At 40.7% G+C, this 24145-nt stretch overlaps 1 protein-coding gene across 1 annotated transcript; it reads left to right on the plus strand.

The window, feature by feature from the left end:
* On the plus strand, nt 16036-23131 carry LOC8072591 (glyoxylate/succinic semialdehyde reductase 1). Its single transcript, XM_002452250.2, has 8 exons — nt 16036-16399; nt 16522-16632; nt 16774-16875; nt 20642-20743; nt 21323-21438; nt 22249-22327; nt 22415-22585; nt 22679-23131. The coding sequence occupies exons 1-8, from the start codon at nt 16295-16297 to the stop codon at nt 22778-22780; spliced, it is 888 nt and encodes a 295-aa protein (XP_002452295.1). The 5' UTR covers nt 16036-16294; the 3' UTR covers nt 22781-23131.

Here is a 24145-nt window from a genome sequence, read left to right on the forward strand (position 1 = left end):
AAAGATTCGTCTCATAAATTTCAATCAAACTGTGCAATTATTTTTTATTTTTATGTATATTTAATACTTCATGCTTGTGTCTAAAGATTCGATTTGACGAGGAATCTTAAAAAATTTTGGGTTTTTAGTTGGAAGTAAACAAGGCAAGAAATGGACGACTAATGGAAAAAGTGAGAAGGGTGCGAGTGGGAAATGGGGAGGTGAGAAAAGAGAGAGTTGACCTGAACCAATCTTAGAGTAGCTTTGGATAGCTCGCGATAGAGAGGGCACACACATGCCGTTGTGGACTTGTTCATCTGGACGCGCGTACGTTCTGAAGGGCTCGGATGGTAAGGCTTGGGGTGTGCAGCCTGTCCACCACGGTTTGAACTGGGTGTTCACCGGGATTTATTCCTAAATTTCTACAGCCTCTCTCCACGTGATGCTACAAAGGGATTGCAATGCGCCCATCGCCGAATGACATTGTCTTCTGATCTATGTGTAGTTGTAGGTCTAGTAATGCATGAACAGATACTACACTGTACTCAGATGAGAGACTTTAAAAAAAAGACAATGTTCATCCGGACACACATGCGTTGATCTATGTGTAGTTGTAGGTCTAGTAATGTATGAACAAATACTATAACTATACTCAGATGAGAGACTTAAAAAAAAAGACAATGTTCATCCTGGAGGGTGCAACACAACACAGCACTGCAGAGATAATGGTCGATCGGACGTAGGCACGCGGTGTGCAGGGGTTGGTGGCTCAAGGGCACCGCGTCGCGCGACGCACGTCGACGATGAGAACTGACAGGGTATGTATAGCCACCAATCAAGTACCAGTGACAATGGCGTCTTTGCTGGGTTCAACACGCGCAGCAGGACTAGACTGAGACCCACTGAAAACAGAGGGATATTTTTGAAACTTGAAACGGGCAGCCGCCCGGCATCCACGTTGTTTTGATGTGTAATTTGACAATTATTAGTACATCTATCTGTATATATGCTCCACAAGTGGGAGCGATCCTGCAAATCTCAATTGGGACTTGGGACGGATCACGATGTCGTCGGTTTTTCCGCAGGACGGAAGGGAGTTTAGTGTAGTCAACTGTTAGGCTGCGGTCCTGTTCGTTCTCTTTAGAAAACGTTCATTTCCATTTCCTTTCGTAACAAAATTTTTTAACCACGTGTCATTGCGGAACAAAATACTTTTAAAAAACATATAATAAAGCATGTAGTGGCAAATGAAATACGAAATATAAGCAACTATAATCATCGAGAGCATTTATATCGTGCCAGAAAGGTTGGTCAACCAAAACCTTTTTTTTAAAGAATATATAGAGCGTGCACATATCTATTTAAGAAAATAGAATGCCATATTCTTCTCAGAGTGTTTTAGTCTATTTATGACAATTCGAGACAATAAATTTTGGGTCTGTCTGCTGGGCGGTCAGGTGATTTATTAGTTTTAGAGCATCTACAAGAGACTAGGTAAAATTATATTCCAAACTACAAGATTTAGCCATTGTGTAAAATAAAAAACTCACTCAAAGTATAGAGTTCCACAAGAGCCTTTGTATAGAATAGCTAGTGAGGACGACGTGCTATATATGACAAGCGAAAGTTTAGTAATAGCAAACTTGCTATTTTAGCAAACTAGATAGCACACCTGTTGGATTTTAGTTTTTACTTTAAAAATATAAAAATAGCCTAGATAATATGGATAGCGTATCTGTTGGAGTTGCTCTTAGTATTACAGCATTGCATTAGCTTAGACCATAAGATTTTTTTTTGGAAACTTTGAAGTTTTTTTTTTGAAGCTTCATAAGATTTTACTTAGCTACACTTGTATCCAACGCATTTCACGTATTTAAATAAAGCCTTGTTTAGTTTTTTCAAAAATTTTCAAGATTCCCCGTCATATCGAATCTTATAGCGCTTGTATGAAACATTAAATATAGATAAACAGAATAATGAATTGCACAGTTTATCTATAATTTACGAGATGAATATTTTGTGCTTAGTTAGTTTATAATTGAACAATAATAACTAAATACAAACAAAATGCTACCGTAGCTAAATTAAAAATTTCGCCTACTACACAAGGCCTAAATTGGATCGGGCTGCCCGAAATCTTTCACGGAAAATCCTCTGTAGACTGTAGCTGCAATGCTCTTCGGTCTTCGCGTCATTGTGTGAGTTCGAAGACTGGAACGGATAGATAGGCTGCAGCTCCAACCAAAGCTCGTAGAAGCCTGTGTGAAGAATTGGAGAAGCCCAATGGGCTTGCTACAAGCCCAGGACATGCGTGACACAGTTCACTGACACGCGGACCCCTTGCCGGATCCAATCTCTGTTCCCCTGGTCCACGTGCTCAGCCACCTATTGAGGCCTTGTTTAATTCTAAAAAATTTTGCAAAATAAAAATATTAACACTTTTGTTTGTATTTGACAAATCTATACCTATCTATAAAGAGTCAAAATTTCAGTCTGCCAATAGATTTCTTCTGCCAATATGTCCGAGCCATGTTTGTTCCGCTGGCTATTTTCTGTCCGCTCCGCTCCGAAAACAACAAGACTTCCTCCGTTCCAAATCTGCAATCTGCAAGTAAGGCAAGGAACCAAACCAAGATTGAATCAAAATCAGCAAATCCATCCAAATCCAAATCCAAACCAACCAGACTAACTTTAGAAAAACAACAACTTATTTGTGTCGACCTCCACAACAACCACCAGGAAATCAACATAAATCAATTTCTTCGCTATCCAAATACGAATCGTTCGAAGACAAAATCAGAGAAAGATAGAATCAACAAAATCACGTATCGTGGGCTTGGGGCTTGGGAGCTCACCGACTTGGCCTCGGCGACGGCGTCGAGGCTGAGGGCGAGGGGGAAGGGGTGGTCCCCGCCGGCACCAGCGCCCGCGTGTCCCTGGCGGCGGCAGAGGCCGCGGAGGGGAAGGCAAAGAAGTGCTCGAGGAAGTCGTCCTCGGAGTCCCCGGGCGGCGGCCGCTGCCTCGCCATGGCTGGCGATGTGGGGGTGGGGATAGGGCCCACGCGTCAAGGCCCGAAGCTTCGAGCCGCTCGCAACAAGCGGCAACAGCGGCCGTTCGCCATCACGATCTCAGAGCTGATCGGATCGGGATCGAGATTGAGACGAGTGATAGTGGAGGCGTGGAGCCCGGAGATCTCTCCCTCCCGTCTCTGCTTGCTCCTGCCGTCTAGCGGGTGGATGGATTTGGTCTCCGTTTACTTGGCCGGTCAGAATCGGGGTGGGAGAAAAATCTCAGTCTGCCCTGTCCACCCGTCACCAGGAATCCTCTACTGCTATTGGAGGAGGAAAAAGAGAATAGAAGTTTTTCTAGGTTCCCAATGCAAAATCCCTTAATAATACACATCAGAGAATGTTGAAAATAAAAAAAGTACAGAGATTTAGGTGCAAAATGTTTGCCTTATTAATTTTTTTTATTCTTTAAATCGGCTGAAAATTGATAAATGCGTAGTAATTCATAGAAAAATCTAAAAATTACAAAATAAATTTTGTTCAGCTCCATACATGTAGATCCATGTAGTAAACAAAAAATATTACAAAATTTAGTATATTTTTTGCTGGAGATGCTTGTATATGATTTTTAGTGTAAAATTGAAATGTGATCCTTGATCTTGCTCTAATTATTTTGAAAATTTTATGGTAGCCTATTTAATCTGATGCTTGATTTGTGGTAAAAGTTTTAGCATAACTTCAGCATATTTCACTGATTTACTAATTTACCTAGATTTATACTTGCTAAATAGTTTACAATTAATTTAAGGAAAAAGTCTACATAACCTCCCAAACTATCTAAGGTGGAATACTTCATCCCCCAAAGTATAAAACCGGATATTTTACCCCCTGAACTTTCAAAACCGGTCAAATAACCCCCTAAAGTGGTTTTAGAGGGTGGTTTTGTCTTTTTCTTTTTTATTTATTTCCGCTGAATCTTTGAGAAACCATAATAAATCACAAAAAAATCATAAAATGAAAAATTCAATTTTGTTGAACTTCTGATGAGTAGATCTACACAACGAATATATAATATGGTATACTTTAGTATAAAGTTTTTGTTGTAGATTTAAATCTATGTTTTTCTATAATTAAAAAGAATAATTCATATATGTAGTTCCTATGGTTCAATTGTGGTAAATTTTTTATGGTGGGCTCATTATTGTATGCTTGAACTATGGTAAAAGTTTCGTATCCATTGGATCAAGTATAATTTAGTTATAGATTTATTTAGCTTTATTCTTGTTAAATCCATGCTTTATCTATAACTAAGTTATATGCGATCCAATGAGTATGAAATTTTTAACATAGTTTAAGCATATAATAATGAGCCTACCATAAAAATTTTACAACAATTGGACCATAGGAACTACATATATGAATTATTCTAATTAATTACATAAAAACATAGATTTAAAGCTACAGAAAAACTTTTTACTAAAGTATATCATATTATATATTCACTACGTAGATCTACTCATCAGGAGTCTAACAAAATTGAATTTTTTATTTTATGATTTTTCTGTGATTTATTATGATTTTTCAAAGATTCAGCGGAAATAAATAAAAAGGAAAAAGACAAAACCACCCTCTAAAACCACTTGAAGCGGTTATTTGACCGGTTTTGAATGTTCAGGGGTAAAATATCCGGTTTTATACTTTGGGGATGAAGTATTCCACCTTAGATAGTTTGAGGGGTTATGTAGACTTTTTCCATTAATTTAAGTATGTAAAAAAAGATGCTTCCACTATCTTTGCACGATATATTATTATGTTATATGAATATTTTATAAGCCCATGTGTTCATAATCTACACATATTTAACTGATATATTATATTTCATAGGAATCCTAATCTAAATAAAAAAATAAAGCTAGCAACAAACTTCTCATGTTCTAATATAATACTAAGGTATATTAAGAGGTAATATTAAAGTAAGATAAGGTTTGCCTAATTTCTATTTTTATTATTAAATAAATATGTCTTCAAGCTACATATTATTATAAACATTAAATATCTAATACCATAGATGTCACGGTTTTTAATAAAATAACTTATGGACTTTAAATTTATAAAAAAGATAAATATAAATAGATATGTAACATTATGTCATCACTTACAATAGTTATTTGATGTTTTTCTCCCGTTGCAACGCACGGGCATATTTGCTAGTATTGTTTAATCATGAACTAACTAGGCTCAAAAGATTCGTCTCACAAATTATAGGTAAATTGTATAATTAGTTACTTCTTTTATCTATATTTAGTGTTGTAACATCCAAAAATTCACATTCAAAAATCACTCGCATTAAAAATTATTTTCAAAATATATTTCAAAAACTATAAAATAATTTGAGCTCTGTAGTATCTCCATCTAATCCATCCATATTTTTTTTTCGCGCACAAATAACAGCGAGTACCAGCAAGCTTACATGCAAGAAAACATAGCAGTGCACCTACACGAATATATATCTCATGCATGCAGGCATGCAGGACGAGCATGCACCGTCCATTTGCATGCACCTGCATGCAAGGACACGGTGATTAGGCACCGTCCATTTGCATGCATCGTGCATGCAAATTAGACACCGACCATGCGCTACAGTAGCATTTTTAATGGCACGCAGCTGAGCGCTTTGGCCTATAAAAAGCCAGCCTCGGGTGCTCACTCTCACCATCCGAGAAACACGTTCACTCACTCGCTCACTCGCTCTCACTTCGCGTATACCGTATACGGCCATACGCACAAGCCAAGCTCGACTGTCGTCGCAAGACGAGGTGAGCAGCTCATGAGCATCTCCTTGCTCTTCTCTGTCTTTCTGTAGTAATTTTTTTCTGTATTTCTCCTTATAATTGTCTGTACCGATTCACTGCCAAGAACTCCACGAATAGAACCATGACATACAGAAGAGCTCTAATGACCCCTGCTAATTTCTCTCTAACCATGCATGCATGGGCCATAAGCATTAACTCCAAATAGTACATGCATTCATGCAACATGCACTACCAGCCAAAATTCATCTCGTGAAGCATGTATTTCTTAATCATCGTTAGCCTTTTTCGCATGATTAAAGTCCGGCCATTTCACAAATGCCACATGCTAACTCTGATTTTAATAATTCTTTTTCCTAAATTCATCTAAAATCATGATCTACCTCTCATATTAATTTCATGATTTTTGGAGCTCATTTGAATTTATATGATTATTTATCTGTGCCTGTTGTCTGTGTCGGTCGTCGCGTATTTTAGCTGACGGAGTGAACGAGCCCGAAAACGAGAACGTTGGAGACGAGTACCGCGAGTTTGACGCCGAGGACCCAGACTGTCAGCAGGAGTTTGCTGAGGACGCCGACGGAGGCAAGTCCAACCGATCCCCTTTGATGCATATTGATTCTATTTTTAAATACAACCCGTAGAAGCCGTTTTAAATATTGTATGTACGATATATGTACGAAGTATTTTTGCTACTTAGTTAAAACCTGTTGAATAGCCATCCTTGAATTGATATTACCCGGTAATTGTCTTGTTCGAACCTAGGAACAAATAATATGCTATGACAGAAATATTATTATTTAGTATGCTTAGGACTTGTTACTCATCCTGGATACTCATCGCTATATTTTTTCAAATATAATGATTTTAAAAGTAAAAGGTGTGAGTGGTGAAAATAAATTGTGGGTATTGTGATATCGTTTGTTTCTGGGTCTTTTGGACCTATGTTGTATTTTGGTGTCTTATTATTATAGCGTGCCTTCATTGTCCACGCTTATCGAGACTACTGCGCTGAAACTTATCTGATATAATAAATGTGTTACTAGCCTCCTGGGACTAGTATTGTATCACATTTGAGTTCCTGGTTTACCAGGGGCGCTTCAGGTGGTATCAAAGCCGTAGTTGGCTGTAGGACGCGACCTTAGGCTTTTCTGCACCAGTATTTTACTAAATAAACGTATTTTACAAAAGTTCTTACCCTCTTCCCTCTATTTAAAAAAAATATTTACTCTCATCTATGTCTCTCAGATGGCAGAAGGAGTTTGGACCAGCAGTTACTGTCCAAGTGTAGAAGGCTTTCCCATGCTCTTGTATGCTACCATGCAGAAACTTAGAATCAAGGATCGCCCAGAATATGAAGGCAGAGAATATGAAGAGCATGAGACCGAGCGGTGTGAAGTTACCGTCTATATTGGGAAAAGTGAGGACTTCCCTAATATAGCTGAAGCTTGGAGCATGACTGCGACCGGATTTCGGTTTGCAGATACATATCAAGCCGTCGCCCGCAAAGCCTTGAGGTACCTATGCCAGATCTACGAGAAGCCCATCACCCGTACACCCATGAGGTTCTTTCCACCCGACGAAAAAGACCGACCAGTTTGGAGGACCCGCATGGAGCTCTTGCAAGGACGTTACTCACTTGAAGATGACCCAATTGTGGTATTCATGACCACATACCTACTTGCTCTAGATAAGCAATATGATGAGCAGGCCTCAGAGTTAAGGAAGTGCATCCATCGTGCGGAGGAAGCCGAGATCATAGTTAGGAAGCTCCATGTGTAGCTCACGGAAGCTTAGGCCAAAGCAGCTGCAGCCGAGAGTCATGAAACTGCCATTGCTGAAGTCTTGAAGGCAGCTGAAGACCGCCATGCTCAGGAGTTGAAGGATGCCTACCTTATCACCAGGATCAAAAGAAGAATGTTAGCAGAGGAAGACCAAGAGCCCATAGTCCTAAAAGGTATCTCAATCATGTCCCTAAAAACCAAACGAAAGATGGACATAGAAGGGCCATCAGCTCCCCCACCCACAGAAGCCTCTCATGAAGCTTTAGAGTTGGAGCCCAGTAAGAAAGAAGGATTTTCCCTCCTCACCCAGCCACCACCAAAAGAAGATGGTGACCCACCTCTTAGTCCAAAGAAAGAACCACAGATGCCAGAAGCATGATCCACCTCAACACCAAGGGAATGAAGCTGTTCTGTTCGAAGAAGTTGAAGAATAGTAGCACCTAGTTCCTCCTTATGTCTTGGGGAAGTGAAGTTTACTTCACTTTTGTTCAACCCCCAAAGTAGATGAACCGTATTGTAGTACGTTTATTTCCTCCATTACTATGTTGTAAACCGCCCTCTTATTCAAAATATATATTTGTGCTTGTTGGTTGTGCTAAATAATTGAGTGCTCTATGTTGTTCCCTTACGGGATAGCAAGTCTTAAAACCTGCACCTTTTTTAAAATATAACGCCTTAACAAAAAAAACAACATCACTCAATAGATCTAACCCTTATCTAATGCTTTCTCATCTTAACCAACAGATGTCTCCCAAACCAGTTACCCGCTCTCAACCAAGTGGTCGTGCAGCTAGTAGACAAAGCCAAAATCCAAATGGAAGTCAAGCCAATGCAAATGTGGATGGTATTCATGAAGATGAAGTAAGTCAGACTAGGAACCATAATGAAGGAGATGACTTGCCCCCTCCTCCAGTAATTGACTTAGCACAAGTCATGGCAACTCAGACTCGCCTTCTGGAGACCTTGGCTCAAGGCATGAACCGCCCTAGGAACAACCGTGGAGCCGAAGTCCAAGACAAGATGACTGAGTTCATGAGGCTTAAGCCACCCACCTTTACTGGATCTGACAACCCCATGGAAGCAGATGATTGGCTTAAGGTGATTGAAAGGAAGTTGGACACAATCCACTGCGATGGAAGGGATAGAGTTCTGCTAGCATCTCATCAGCTGACAGGAATTGCCCTTTCTTGGTGGGAAGCCTATAGTGGAGCTGTGGACAATGCCAACACGATCACATGAGAGCAATTTGTGGATGAATTTCGCCGGTACCACATTCCAGATGGGATCATGAAGCTGAAGGCTGATGAATTTCGCAACTTGAAGCAAGGAAATAAAACTCTGAGTGAATACATCTTCCAATTCACTGAGTTGTCTCGCTATGCCCCAGAATTGGTCAACACTGATGCCAAGAAGCAGACAAAGTTCATAGAAGGATTGACCTGTGAGCTTAGAACCCTCATGACTCCACAGATCTATCCAGACTTCAACACTTTGATGAACAGGACCATTCTGACCGATGTGGCCAAGAGTGAAGAAAGGAAAGAGAACAAGCGCAAGTTTCTAGAGCGCAAGGGTCAAGATGGTGCTAGATCCCAGAGGCTGAAAACCTTTAGCCAACCAAGCCAGCGGACTCAAGTCCCAATGCAGTTTCGCTCTCCTCCTAGTGTCTCCAATAACCAAATGCAGTCATCATATCAGCCCAAGACAACCTATCAGAATCAAACTTATGGCAAGACTCAACAGAACAGCACTGGTCAAGTCACAAACAATGTTAGGACTTGCTTTAATTGCCATGAGACTGGACACTATATTGCCAACTGTCCCTACAAGAACAACTCACCAGCAGTATCCACTTAGTCCCACACCGTTAATGGACCAAGACCTGCAGTGTCAGGAGTCAACCGTGGTTTTTCTCGCAACAATAGCAACACCAACAATAATAGCCAGATGATGAAGCAACCTCAACAATCCTATGGTAGAGCCCGTGTCAACCATATTCATGCTCAGGATGCTCAGACTGCTTCAGGAGTGGTACTTGGTGAGTTCTTAGTCAATTCAGTACTTGCAACAGTATTATTTGATTCTGGAGCATCACATTCCTTCATATCATCAAGTTTTGTTGAGAAGCATCAAATACCCACAGTACTACTAAAGTTACCCCTAATAACCCGAACACCTGGGTCTGACATCAAATGTCATCTAGGTTGTTCAAATGTAAGGATCATTCTAAGTGGGGTAGTTTTCTTAGCAGACTTAGTAGTGCTCAAGTCCAAAGGAATAGATGTTATCCTTGGAATGGATTGGTTAACCAGACACGATGGAATTATTAGTTGTGCAACCAAGGAAGTATCATTAGTTAACCATGAAGGGATTAAAGTGAAATGCCAAACCCGAGTTTCTAAAGTTAATCCAATGGTCTTCAACTTGGATGCAAGGACCATAGACGGAGTACCAATAGTGCAAGAATACCCTGATGTATTTCCTGAGGAACTACATGAAATGCCACCAGATAGGGATATAGAGTTCATCATTGATCTTATCCCTGGGACTGCCCCATAGCCAAGAGACCTTATAGAATGGCTCCGGCAGAGTTAGCTGAACTGAAAGAGCAGCTAAGAGACTTGCAGCAGAAAGGTTATATTAGACCTAGTTCTTCACCATGGGGAGCCCCAGTCTTGTTTGTGAAGAAGAAAGATGGAAGTATGAGGATGTGTGTGGATTATAGGTCTCTAAATGAAGTCACCATCAAGAATAAGTATCCCCTGCCAAGGATAGATGACCTTTTTGATCAGCTTAAAGGAACCAAGTATTTCTCTAAGATTGATTTGAGATCAGGTTATCACCAACTCAAGATCAAGAATAGTGATGTCCCCAAGACAGCCTTTGTAACCAGATATGGACAATATGAGTTTACAGTGATGTCTTTTGGATTAACCAATGCCCCTGCCTATTTCATGAACCTCATGAATAAGGTATTCATGGAAGAGTTAGATAAGTTTGTTGTAGTCTTCATTGATGACATACTTATCTACTCTAAGAGTGCTGAAGAATATGGGCAGCACTTGAGAGTAGTGTTGGAAAAGCTAAGAAGACACAAGTTGTATGCTAAATTCAGCAAATGTGAATTTTGGCTTGAGAAGGTTGCATTTCTAGGCCACATCTTGACAGCTGAAGGAGTTGCAGTTGACCCTGAGAAAGTAGAAGCTGTCTCCCATTGGCAGCAACCCACCAATGTGAGTGAGGTTAGAAGTTTTCTTGGATTAGCTAGATATTATCGAAGGTTTATAGAAGGATTTTCCAAGATAGCTAGACCCATGACAGAGCTTCTTAGGAAGGATAAGAAATTCACTTGGACAGAATCATGTGAGAAGAGTTTCCAAGAGTTGAAGAAGAGACTGACAACAACACCAGTGTTAACTTTGCCAAACATTCACCAAGATTTCATCATATACTGTGATGCCTCAAGACAAGGTTTAGGATGTGTTCTAATGCAAGGAGGAAAAGTGGTTGCTTATGCATCCTATCAGCTTAGACCTCATGAGCAAAATTACCCTACTCATGATTTGGAGTTAGCAGCTATAGTACATGCTCTCAAGATTTGGAGACACTACCTCATTGGAAACAAGTGTGAAATCTACACTGATCACAAGAGTTTGAAGTATATCTTCACACAGTCAGACTTGAACCTAAGGCAAAGAAGATGGTTGGAATTAATCAAGGACTACAACCTTGAGATTCATTACCACCCAGGAAAGGCCAACGTGGTAGCAGATGCCCTAAGCAGAAGGTCATATGGTCAGCAGTTGGTGCCTAAGAACACTCACCTACAAGAAGAGATAGCACACTTGAACATGCATATAGTACGCCAACCTCAAAATGGCAGTCTGATGGTGCAGCCAACTCTTGTGGAAAAAATCAAACAGACACAACATAAGGATAAGGATCTGATGAAGATTCGTGAGCAAACTGGAGAAAATAAAGCTCCATACTTTAGAGTGGATAACAAAGGAGTATTGTGGTATAAAAATAGGATTTGTGTGCCCAAGGAGGGAAAGTTTCAAGAATTAATCCTTGATGAAGCCCATAACTCAGCTTATTCTATCCACCCTGGTGCCACCAAGATGTACATGGACCTAAAAGAAAGATATTGGTGGAATGGCATGAAAGCTGATGTGGCACGATTTGTTGCACAATGTGATGTATGCCAAAGGGTTAAAGTAGAGCATCAGAAACCAGCAGGCTTGCTCCAGCCATTGCCTATTCCTGTTTGGAAATGGGATGAGATAAGTATGGATTTTGTGAATGGATTACCCAAAACTCTGAAAGGAAATGATTCAATATGGGTAATAGTGGACCGCCTTACCAAGGTTGCTCACTTCATACGTGTGCGCACCAAATATAGTGGATACAAGTTAGCCCAGTTATATGTGGATAACATAGTCAAATTGCATGGTGTGCCAAGTAGGATTGTATCTGACCGAGGTACCCAATTTACCTCTAAGTTCTGGAAAAGTTTGCATGAAGCTATGGGAACTAAGCTAGATTTTAGCTCAGCTTATCATCCTCAAACAGATGGTCAGACTGAAAGAATAAATCAGATTATGGAAGATATGCTAAGAGCATGTGTGCTCACGTATGGTAAAGATTGGGAGAAAAGCCTAACTTATGCAGACTTCTCTTATAATAATAGTTACCAAGCTAGTTTGGGCATGTCACCTTTTGAGGCCCTGTATGGAAGAAAATGTAGAACCCCATTGATGTGGTCAGAAGTTGGAGAACGAACCTTGCTTGGACCAGCCCTTATAAAAGAAGCAGAAGATCGTGTAGCTGAAATCAGAGAAAAATTGAAAGAGGTACAATCACGTCAAAAGAGCTATTCTGATAAAAGAAGGCGAGAGTTAAGTTTTGCAGTTGGAGATTTTGTGTATATCAAAGTCTCTCCTATTCGAGGAACTCGAAGGTTCCAAGTCAGAGGTAAGCTAGCACCTCGGTATATTGGACCATATCAAGTATTACAGAGGATTGGTGCTGTAGCCTATCGTATTCGGCTACCTGAAGAAATGTCAGATATACACAATGTGTTTCATGTCTCCCAATTGAAGAAATGTCTCAGAGTACCAGAGGAATAAATATCGCCAGATACAGTTGATTTACAAGATGACCTAAGATATCAAGAAGTGCCAATAAAAATCCTAGACACAGTCACCAAGCAAACTCGAACGACCACAGTCCGAATTTGTCGTGTTCAGTGGAGTAGACACACTGAAGCGGAAGCAACATGAGAAAGAGAAGATGCCCTGAGAAAAGAGTTTCCTCACCTGTTTAGAACCCAGCCGAATCTCGAAGACGAGATTCCTTTTAAGTGGGGTAGGTTTGTAACATCCCAAAAATTCACATTCAAAAATCACTCGCATTAAAAATTATTTTCAAAATATATTTCAAAAACTATAAAATAATTTGAGCTCTATAGTATCTCCATCTAATCCATCCATTTGTTTTTTCGCGCACAAATAACAGCGAGTACCAGCAAGCTTACATGCAAGAAAACATAGCGGTGCACCTACACAAATATATATCTCATGCATGCAGGCATGCAGGACGAGCATGCACCGTCTATTTGCATGCACATGCATGCAAGGACACGGTGATTAGGCACCGTCCATTTGCATGCATCGTGCATGCAAATTAGGCACCGACCATGCGCTACAGTAGCATTTTTAATGGCACGCAGCTGAGCGCTTTGGCCTATAAAAAGCCAGCCTCGGGTGCTCACTCTCACCACCCGAGAAACACGTTCACTCACTCGCTCACTCGCTCTCACTTCGCGTATACCGTATACGGCCATACGCACAAGCCAAGCTCGACTGTCGTCGCAAGACGAGGTGAGCAGCTCATGAGCATCTCCTTGCTCTTCTCTGTCTTTCTGTAGTAATTTTCTGTATTTCTCCTTATAATTGTCTGTACCGATTCACTGCCAAGAACTCCACGAATAGAACCATGACATACAGAAGAGCTCTAATGACCCCTGCTAATTTCTCTCTAACCATGCATGCGTGGGCCATAAGCATTAACTCCAAATAGTACATGCATGCATGCAACATGCACTACCAGCCAAAATTCATCTCGTGAAGCATGTATTTCTTAATCATCGTTAGTCTTTTTCGCATGATTAAAGTCCGGCCATTTCACAAATGCCACATGCTAACTCTGATTTTAATAATTCTTTTTCCTAAATTCATCTAAAATCATGATCTACCTCTCATATTAATTTCATGATTTTTGGAGCTCATTTGAATTTATATGATTATTTATCTGTGCCTGTTGTCTGTGTCGGTCGTCGCGTATTTTAGCTGACGGAGTGAGCGAGCCCGAAAACGAGAACGTTGGAGACGAGTACCGCGAGTTTGACGCCGAGGACCCGGACTGTCAGCAGGAGTTTGCTGAGAACGCCGACGGAGGCAAGTCCAACCGATCCCATTTGATGCATATTGATCCTATTTTTAAATACAACCCGTAGAAGCCGTTTTAAATATTGTATGTACGATATATGTACGAAGTATTTTTGCTGCTTAGTTAAAACCTGTTGAATAGCCATCCTTGAATTGATATTACCCGGTAATTGTCTTGTTCGAACCTAGGAACAAATAATATGCTATGACAGAAATATTATTATTTAGTATGCTTAGGACTTGTTACTCATCCTGGATACTCATCGCTATATTTTTTCAAATATAATGATTTTAAAAGTAAAAGGTGTGAGTGGTGAAAATAAATTGTGGGTATTGTGAAAGGGTTAATGAATAAGTTATAGATGTGATTACTATGGAGATGGGGCGGATGAGATCTCTTTTGGGGATGCCCTGGTGTTGTGGCTTATACCTTGCGGGGTTAAGCGTGAAGATATCCGCCTTGTCTCGATTAAGGACTGAGTTGATGATTCATCTTGCCTAACTCATTTATCGTACAACCACTCGCCTTGCATGAGAAAGGCTTAGTCTAAACCCCTCTAGTTAGTATGGCAATCACCTGGAGACAGGTGTGCAACGGGACACTAAGTGATGTATGTGAAATTGTGGAAATATATGAAAAGAGCTTTGTGAATTATTGTGGTATCATGAGATGTGGCCTTAGTGTTCCCGTGGTGAGCGCCATTACTTAGCTATGGAGGGTAATGACTTTGATGGGTCTGTGCTTGCACGACGGTGTAAGTTATGGTATCCTACTTGTGGGAAAAGTGTACAACCTCTGCAGAGTGTAAATCTATCTGGATAGCCATGTCCGCGGTCTCGGACGGGTTATGGTTTGGTTTCAACAACTAGATTGGTTGGGATGAGTGAAAAACATGTGAGTGAGTGTGATTTTGGAAATAAATGGTTGACTGCCATTGTGTTGTGGGAACAAGGGTTCAACAACACTTAAAATTGTGATCAAACCTCATTTTCAGAAATACTATCATATGTGGAAAAGAGGTCTTTTACAACAGTATTTGTGAAATGAAACCTTGCATGTGTAAAAAGATAGCTTTATGCAAATAAAACTAAGCCTCATCCTTGATTTTTCCATATGCATATATATTGTTATCCCCTTCCGTAGGGTAAGGTTGGATTTGCTGAGTACTTTGTACTCACCCTTGCTTTATTAAACTGAGGAAGATCCGGACTTCGATCCCGAAGTGGCGTTCGAGTAAGGTCGTGTCTGCACCCAACTAAGCCTGTGGCATTGGGACTTGTCAGATGTTCGGTTGTGATATCGTTTGTTTCTGGGTCCTTTGGACCTATGTTGTATTTTGGTGTCTTATTATTATAGCGTGCCTTCATTGTCCACGCTTATCGAGACTACTGCGCTGAAACTTATCTGATGTAATAAATGTGTTACTAGCCTCCTGGGACTAGTATTGTATCACATTTGAGTTCCTAGTTTACCAGGGGCGCTTCAAGTGTTCTATGCATGTGCCGCAAGATTCGATGCGAAGAAAAATACCTTGTTTAGATCAATTTTTTTAGATTGTGATATTATCATTTTTCTTTTTATTTGATAAATATTATCCAATTATATAGTAACTAGGTTTAAAAAATTCGTCTCGTAATTTACAGGCAAACTGTACAATTAGTTTTTGTCTTTTATCTATATTTAATGCTCCATGCATATGCCGCAAGATTTGATGTAGCGAAGAATTTTGAAAACTTTTTGGTTTTGGGGATAAACTAAATAAGGTTTTAGTTTCTAAAAAATTTTGTAAAATTTTTAGTTCTCCGTCACATCAAATCTTACGACACATGTATGAAGAATTAAATATAGATAAAAATAACTAATTACACAATTTACTTGTAATTTACAAGACGAATCTTTTGAGCTTAATTAATTCATAGTTAAAAAATATTTGTTAAAAATTTTGGAACACAAGGCCCTAGCGCACCAAGAAAATCCAACGAGAGGCGACAAAAGAATCACAGAAAATACTACGAGAATTAAAAAGAAATCGAGGATTGGCCGGGACGGAGAGAGAGAGAGAGAGAGGAGGAGGGTTTGCGCCGCGCTGCTCGACTGGAAGGAGCACAAGTGTATCGCTGCGATTGCGGCGCCGGCTACAAGCAGAGCACACAGGGGGGTCCAGGCTAGCCTACACCTACAGAGGAGAGCCAGGGTGTGCCGTACTGCCCGTGCGCGCTGCGGAGAAGAGGGCAGGGGAGGCAGGAAGCAGGCAGCAGCAGAGATGGAGGTGGGGTTCCTGGGTCTAGGCATCATGGGCAAGGCAATGGCGGCCAACCTCCTCCGCCACGGCTTCCGCGTCACCGTCTGGAACCGGACCCTCGCCAAGGTATTGTATTGCATCCGAGCCCGCCGCGCGCCGGCGTCCTCCTGTTCGGCTCAATCCCAATCCGTCCCCTCCCGTCCGCACTCGTGCTCCTGAAATCTCATCTCCATGACATCTTCTCCTAGTGCCAAGAGCTCGCCGCGCTCGGCGCCACCGTCGGGGAGACGCCCGCCTCCGTCGTCTCCAAGTGCAGATACACCATCGCCATGCTCTCCGACCCTAGCGCCGCACTATCAGTTAAGACACGCTTCATATAGCATCTTCACATTATTCAGCCGTGATTCCCCCTTTCTATGTAGTATATATAGTGGAAAGATGCGACATTTCATTTTTGTCTAATCGATTTCTGGTCCGGCTGTCCTTGTTTTGCCACCTAGGTTGTCTTCGACAAGGATGGCGTGCTCGAGCAGATCGGTAGCGGGAAGGGCTATGTGGACATGTCCACTGTTGACGCTGCAACTTCGACCAAGATTAGCGAGGTATCTCCCTCAGCTGCTTCTGTCTTATCAGAATGCTTAACCTCTATTTGGCTATTGGCTATTGTACAGCTATAAGATGCCGCTTTCTTTGTTGTTGGCGTAACCACGAGGTAGTTTGATTATCTGGATATGTAGATCGCCACTAAGCAATGGTTGCAGGGATAAATGTTGCATCATACCTTTTCATTTCACCAAGCCTGTCAAATATATTGTATTCTACTAGCGTTAGGATGGGCAACCGCCATGGTTTTTGAGACGTTGCGTGGCGTCCTGTGGGCTGCGGGTAAACCTGGAGGCGTATGCGATATAGCATAACTAAAACCTTGTGGCGCCTAGGGTACGTATCAATGCCTAGGTGCACCTCTCAAAACCATGGCAATCGCACACAAGCACACCTGATTCCAAAACTACAGAAAGAAAACACAATCACAATAATTTGACTTGTATCAATTGTGATGGATGCCGATATATGCTTCTTAATGGTTTGCGTTCCTCCTTAGTTGTAAAAGATAGGTTTTTCCTCTTTTACATTTTGTTACATGTTCTGTGACCATTCACCTCCATCAAATGTCACTTGAGAAGTTGAGATTGATTTATTAATTGCAAATATCTGTGCATAAGCTCCCATGACATTTGGAGTATGATAGTACTAGTACCTACATGTACTATTGCTTTTGTATTGTCTGCAATAAGAGTTGTACAGTGAAGAAGGGAAGATAGTCTGTGACAAGGGAGAAAAAAAAAATCAGGAATAGAAGGATTTATCTGTTTCTTAGGCATCTCTATATACCTAGTTTAAACTTTGCATCTAGACTCTGCTATGTTCCACAGAGCATGGATTTTCTTATACAAAAAACTTAAAACCATATCAGTTCCTATGTTTTTTCTTTGCTTGACTCAGATAGCCTTAGGTTGACTTGGTTTATCCTTGAGCCTAGTTGTTTCCCTTCACCTTCTTCTGTAAAATAGATGTTATTTTTTGTTATTTCTGTAATGGAAATGACGTAAGCCCAGGGTTTTGGCTACCATTTCTTGGAAAAATATCGGGCCCAGCGATAGGACCGAATTTCATGATTTTTGGCGATTTTCGGGATTTTTTCGATACAACAAACTTTAAATTGATTAAAAAATGCATCCGAAATCTGGCTGAAATTTGGGCGAGAAAATCCAAAATATTTTATCAAAATTCATCAAAGTTTCGAGACTTAACATACTGATGCAAATTTCCATTCTTTTTTGTTAAGAGTTCTCAATCAAACACAACATCATTTATATTACAGTTTAGTAACAGTGCATTACCTTTTCCAAGAGAATATAAATTGTAATCATGCACATCCCAGAAGGCCACAGGCACAAGCAATTAAAGAAGACACCCCTATGCACCGCTAGCTGTGGTTTCCAATGATTAATTTCCATATGTGAATAAATCAACCAATAATCAAGAATATAGCACCCTTGAAAGCCGCACACAGATATGGTAGAAAACATGATACATCGAACATCTAATTTGCATCTGAGCTGGGTTGCCGCAAGCAATCTTAAGGAACGGCGGGCTGTCATGGGTTCAGGTGGACGGAGGTGCTGTTGGCCATCACGCCGTTGCTCCAGCTGCTATGGGGCACCAGCGCCTTCTCAATGTGGGATCCAGCTGCAGCGCCAGGATCTCCGTTACCAGTGCCTGCACTGCCATCTGCAGTTAGTCGGCCTCGACCAGCAGCCACTCCAGCCTGGACTTGTAGCTGCCCAGCAGCCAGCGCATTGGCATCCACCTTGGGCCAGCTACTCCTAATCTGACTATCCCAAGCAGCTCTATCGTGGTAGCAACAACCAGAGCACTCCTTCCATTGGAGCAGAGCAAGGAGCAGAGAAAAGGAGGGATGCAGGCAGGCCATGGTTCAAGAGAGAAATAAATTGCCGTAAGCGGGTTTCATCCCAGGTATTATATGGTTGAGAATGGATGTATGGGCCATATGAACTCCGTTGGGCCCCAAATTTTCTTCTTTTTAAAACAGGCCGAGATTAAAAGTCTGGTATGGACTTTTATCGGACCCCAGTGGTATGACCAAATTTTAGTGATTTTCGATGAATTTTGGCCCAAATTCAGATCTCAGGGTAAGCCTCAACTCAAATTAATAAAAATAATCATCTTGATATTTCTTGATTTATACTCCTTCTGATCCCGAATGTAAGTCATTTTAGCCTTGTCTACTTTTCTCCAAACTAGGTCGTTTTAGAACTTTTATGCATTTTTAACCCTTTCCTTTCTTCATTGCCCCCTCTTATGTAGATCGTTTTAGAACTTCTATGCATCTCTAACCATTTTCTTCCTTCATAGCCTCTGCTTAATAAATGTTATCACTCTCACAAAATGGAGTGTTGTTTCCCAATACATAATAAATGAAGGGCACTAAGGCCATTTTATTCATTTTCTTAATCCTTGTGCACAAGTCTAAAACGAATTACATTTGGCATCAAAGGGAGTATTTCTGGCATATTAAGTCTTTTAATTTTATTGAACTATTGATTGGGTATATAAGATTTTCTAGAGCAAAATAGGAAATTAATTAATGATAAAATATTTGAGATGACACACGGATTGGATAACTAGGTTTGTCATCAAGGAACACTATTGATGAAGCTCGACAAGCTCACAGGATCTCTGAAAACAAGCGCACTCCCTTCCTTTCTTGGATGGAGCTTTGTACATAGTTTGGTCCAGCCTACTTCAGGCTTCCTGTTTCCTTTGTTGTTGCTATTTTTTCATCTGTTTCTTTTGTACAGTTGGGTCTTTTTGCTTTAGTAAAATCCTAACAGTGGTTGCTTCCCTGCTGTTTTTCGGGTCAAAAAATATATCTGTCACCACTAAGGCAGAGTCAAAACAAATGACAAATTACCAATTGATTATAAAGCATGAAGAACAATAAGAAAATGTCCCAAAAGAAGTCAAAAAATATCCTAGATTACCATGAACAAAAGCTAGTATGAACAGCACTGCACAGCTAGTCAATTTTGCAAGCTGATTCTTATATGTTCATAAATGGAGTAGAAGAGAACAAATGTTGCTCTATCATCGGTGTGTATTCTTGTAGGCTAACAGAAAGAAAGATACTTCCCATAAATGGCTGAAATGCCATATAATTATGCTATATAGCATTCTAGGAAAAATGTATTGTGTCAGTACACTCATAGATACAATGTAGTCAAATATTTTTTCCTGATGTATAAACTGGCACCAAAGGCATGGCGATCATGGCTGGAACTGGGAGTTTGTGCATGTTTTGTACCTTTACATCGTAGCTACATTGGCAGTAAATGGAGCTTAACTTATTTGTAAGGAAGAACACTGAGGCTAGCATCCACAACTAATGGAAGGAGTTGTGACATGCTGATGAAGATCTACAGTAGGAAACATAAGATTTATATTTATCTTTCATTGTATTAGCAACCACTAAGTCTGGCATATCACTGTGCATGTCATAACAAATCAATTTAATCAAGGATCTGCATTCAGTGATAATCCCATTTGATCATGTAGGCACAACTGTGACAGCATGCTGCATGGATATGATGTATGTGAGACGAATTCTATACTGAAATTTATATTTCTGGACGGTAACACATCAAATTAGCAGCTTCGTTACTCCATGTCTGCCATCGCCCATATATCCCTATCTATCACAAAATTGCGGTGTTAATTATTTTATCTTTGTGTGTCTACCAAAGTTTCCTTACATATGGTCTTCTTGTATCATGCCTATTATTCCAGGCAGTTAAACAAAAAGGGGGAGCTTTCCTTGAAGCTCCAGTTTCAGGGAGCAAGAAGCCAGCTGAAGATGGTCAATTGGTCATTCTTGCTGCAGGGGACAAGGTAATTCACTGTGCTCTGAAATATGATGATCCATTTGCATCTACAAAGTACAAACTAGTTGTGTTTATGGTACTTCACAAATCACAAAAGCTCTCTCATATAGCTGTGTATTTTCCTTGGAAATAATTAAATTGTCCACATTTTGCTTCACTTATACTTCTTGTTAGAATATATGCTGTTGGTTCAACTGTGGGTCTATTTATCATGATTTTCGTTGACTATGTAAAAGGTAATCTTTTCCTTAAATAATCGTTCCTCCTTGTCTCATGTTTACTTGGATCTTAACAGTTAAATGAATTAAACATATTTTATGGTATTGCAAGTAGTAGTTGCCAGAAAACCACAGAACTTTCTGTTTATAGATAGCAGAGAGATTAGACACAACAACTTAAAAAGCTCAAGGATCTAAACAGGTTTTTTAAATAAGGAAACTAACTACTGTATAATACTTTTAACCCATCAGTTATCAGGTACAGATTGGCACTTGCAATACTCTGCCATATGATAACACCATATACGGCCTAATCACAGCCCCACAGTTTCTTGTTTGCTCATTGGATTCTATTGTTAACATTTCAGCCATTGTATGACGGTATGGTTCCTGCATTTGATGTACTGGGGAAGAAGTCATTCTTTCTGGGAGAGATTGGAAATGGGGCAAAGATGAAGCTTGTGGTCAACATGATCATGGGAAGGTGACTAATATTTCTCCATTGCTTGCTGTTTTTGATTTTTGGACATTGATATGGTCTCCATAAGGTTTCTCAGAAAGCACTGATATGGACACCAAAGTACTTTTGATTCTGAATACACTAATACCATTGTGTGTGACAAATCAATGTTTTTATTTATGTTTGTCGTTAAAGTTTTTAAAGTAGACGATATGCATTATAGGAAGACAACTGCAAAAGAACAGAGTAATTCGAATTTAGAATTTGGGGTACATAAACCAAAATGATTCCATTTGCCATCTCGATCTATATAATCTGGTATTGTGTTAAGGATCAGTTGAAGACATATGACTCCTGAGTCCTAATTTCTACTGATAATGTTTTGGAAGCAATATTTTATTCCTTTTGTGGAAGGACATACAAGATTGTTATGTCTGGGAGGAGACCCCTTACAATTTTATCCTTTTCTCTACTTAATAGATTCTGACTTAGTGGCACAATAGAGGTTTTTCCTGCTACAAATCCGAGCCTTTCCTTATGCTGAATGTCGTATCGCTTTGAGCATAAATTTCTTTGCTGCAGACAGATGATCCATTTTGGTGTGCACACATAGCATATCTATTTGGAATTTAAAATTGCCTCCTGATTTTGTGTATGAGTTTATGGGGCTTGCTTCTCCTATGTGATTTTCTGTTATATATCGATGCTCATTGCACAATCCATAGATCAGAATCCTTAACTGTTAGCACATTTTAGCATCTCTTTACATTTAGAGCTGTAAATTCATGGACAACAACTATTCACTCTTCCAGTGACATTTGTCTGTTGCTGCAGTATGATGAATGCTTTGTCCGAGGGACTTTGTTTGGCCGACAAAAGTGGGTTGAGCCCCCAAACACTTCTCGATGTACTGGTATGACACTCGATGCCTTTGAGATTGCTGTACGCACACCTCTGTCACCGTTGAATAACTAGATCAGTACTCTTTGACTTTTTAAAGGACCTTGGTGCCATCGCAAACCCAATGTTCAAGTTGAAGGGGCCTACAATGCTGCAAGGCAGCTACAACCCTGCGTTTCCCCTGAAACATCAGCAGAAGGACATGAGGTTAGCTCTTGCTCTGGGAGATGAGAACGCCGTCGCTATGCCCGTCTCAGCAGCTGCCAATGAGGTGCGCCATACTCTCCTACCGAACTTGCCTATACCTCAGAAAACTAGGGATCTTGAGTGAAAGAAAGACATTGACACCACCATGGAATTGCAGGCGTTCAAGAAGGCGAGAAGCCTGGGGCTGGGGGACCAGGATTTTTCGGCGGTCTATGAGGTAGTGAAGGGCGCGGGTGGTTCTGGGTCTGGCCAGGCGTGATGGAATCATGTGTGTGACCTTGTTAGCCCGTTTCCATGCCGATTTGCAACACAGTCTCGTCTCGCCGTCGTAGCGACGTACGAGTACGTGTATATTCAAGATCTGGAACCAGACCGTACTTCGCAAAAGAAATAATAAATCAAAAGCTGATGCTAGCTTGCACGATAACCACGTGCAGACTTAGAGTGTTTTTGGTTCATGGACGTAACTGAAACCTTCGCCTAAGTTAATGGTCCTTTGATGCATTTAACTCAGGCTAAAATATGGCTGATCCTACAAATCAGCAAGACTATTCGGGTGTAACTTGGCACAGGTCGTGACTTGGCAAATATGGTCGTCATCCATGCAGTATTTTTGGCTTGGCTTTCCATGGCTAAATTTTGATTAACATAGAAGGATGTTACTTAGAGGGTGTTTGGATGCTAGTCATAGGCCCTGTTTGGATCCCATGGGCTAGAGCTAGTTGGGGCTAGTTTGCACCAAACTAGTCCAAAAGTTGCCAAACACAAGGGCTAGAGCTAGTTTTTTGCAACTAGCCCACCCCAAAAAACTATCCTCCCAAAGGGGTGATTATTTGGGCTAGTTTGGTGAGATCCACTGAAAAATCATTTTTCTATTTCATCCCACCCGCATCGGATCCTATATGCAGCACCGCTACCCCTCCGTGTCTTATCTTTTTCGTGCTTTATCCCGATGCCGCCTCGGTCCATCTTCCTACGCCGCCTCCCTCCTCCCGTCTCCAAGGCACCTGCGGCGGCCCAAGGTACGACTTCCTTCCCCATCCCCTTGCCGGGTCGGCGCGGTGCGCGCGGCGCTAGGGCGCGTCAGGGGCAGGGCGGCGCGGCGCAGAGCTTGGTGCCCGGGCTTGTGATTTTTTAGATTGGTTGATGACTTGTAAGTTCGTGTGAGACATCTCGTTTGTATGGAAAAATTAAAATTTATTGTGATTTGGATGCTCAATTTGTAAAAAAAAAATATTTGTGTCATTTGGATTGTGAATTGGCCACATGAGAGTCTGCCACACGAAATCCGGATAGAGAGATGGTTTAAATGAGTCAAATGATTAAATAACCATATTTATTGTCAAACTAGCCCTTGCATCCAAACACCATTTCAGCTAGAGCTAGTTTAAGGGCTAGTCCAGGGTTAGAAACTAACTCTAGCTCTAGCCGAGCTAGAGTGATCCAAACAGGGCCATAGTCTACCACAACTAACTTTAGGTAAGTGTGGCAAGCCATAAAAAGTGTGGCTAGTAAATTGGTTGACATATTTTGTCATGCCTAAAGAAATCTTGCCATATTTTTTAACTCTATGACATGTGGAGCCTAAAAAAATTATGCCAAAACTTAGTTGTTAACCAAACAT

The sequence above is a fragment of the Sorghum bicolor genome, chromosome 4 (assembly GCF_000003195.3).
Source record: "Sorghum bicolor cultivar BTx623 chromosome 4, Sorghum_bicolor_NCBIv3, whole genome shotgun sequence".
Taxonomy (NCBI): Eukaryota; Viridiplantae; Streptophyta; class Magnoliopsida; order Poales; family Poaceae; genus Sorghum; species Sorghum bicolor.

What these genes read in the sequence shown, in the direction of transcription:
- LOC8072591 (XM_002452250.2), top strand. Translation starts at nt 16,295, where the DNA reads ATGGAGGTGGGGTTCCTGGGTCTAGGCATCATGGGCAAGGCAATGGCG. An exon ending in CTTCGACCAAGATTAGCGAG is followed by an intron (nt 16,876 to 20,641) that starts GTATCTCCCTCA and finishes CTATTATTCCAG; the next exon opens with GCAGTTAAACAAAAAGGGGG. An exon ending in TTCTTGCTGCAGGGGACAAG is followed by an intron (nt 20,744 to 21,322) that starts GTAATTCACTGT and finishes TTAACATTTCAG; the next exon opens with CCATTGTATGACGGTATGGT.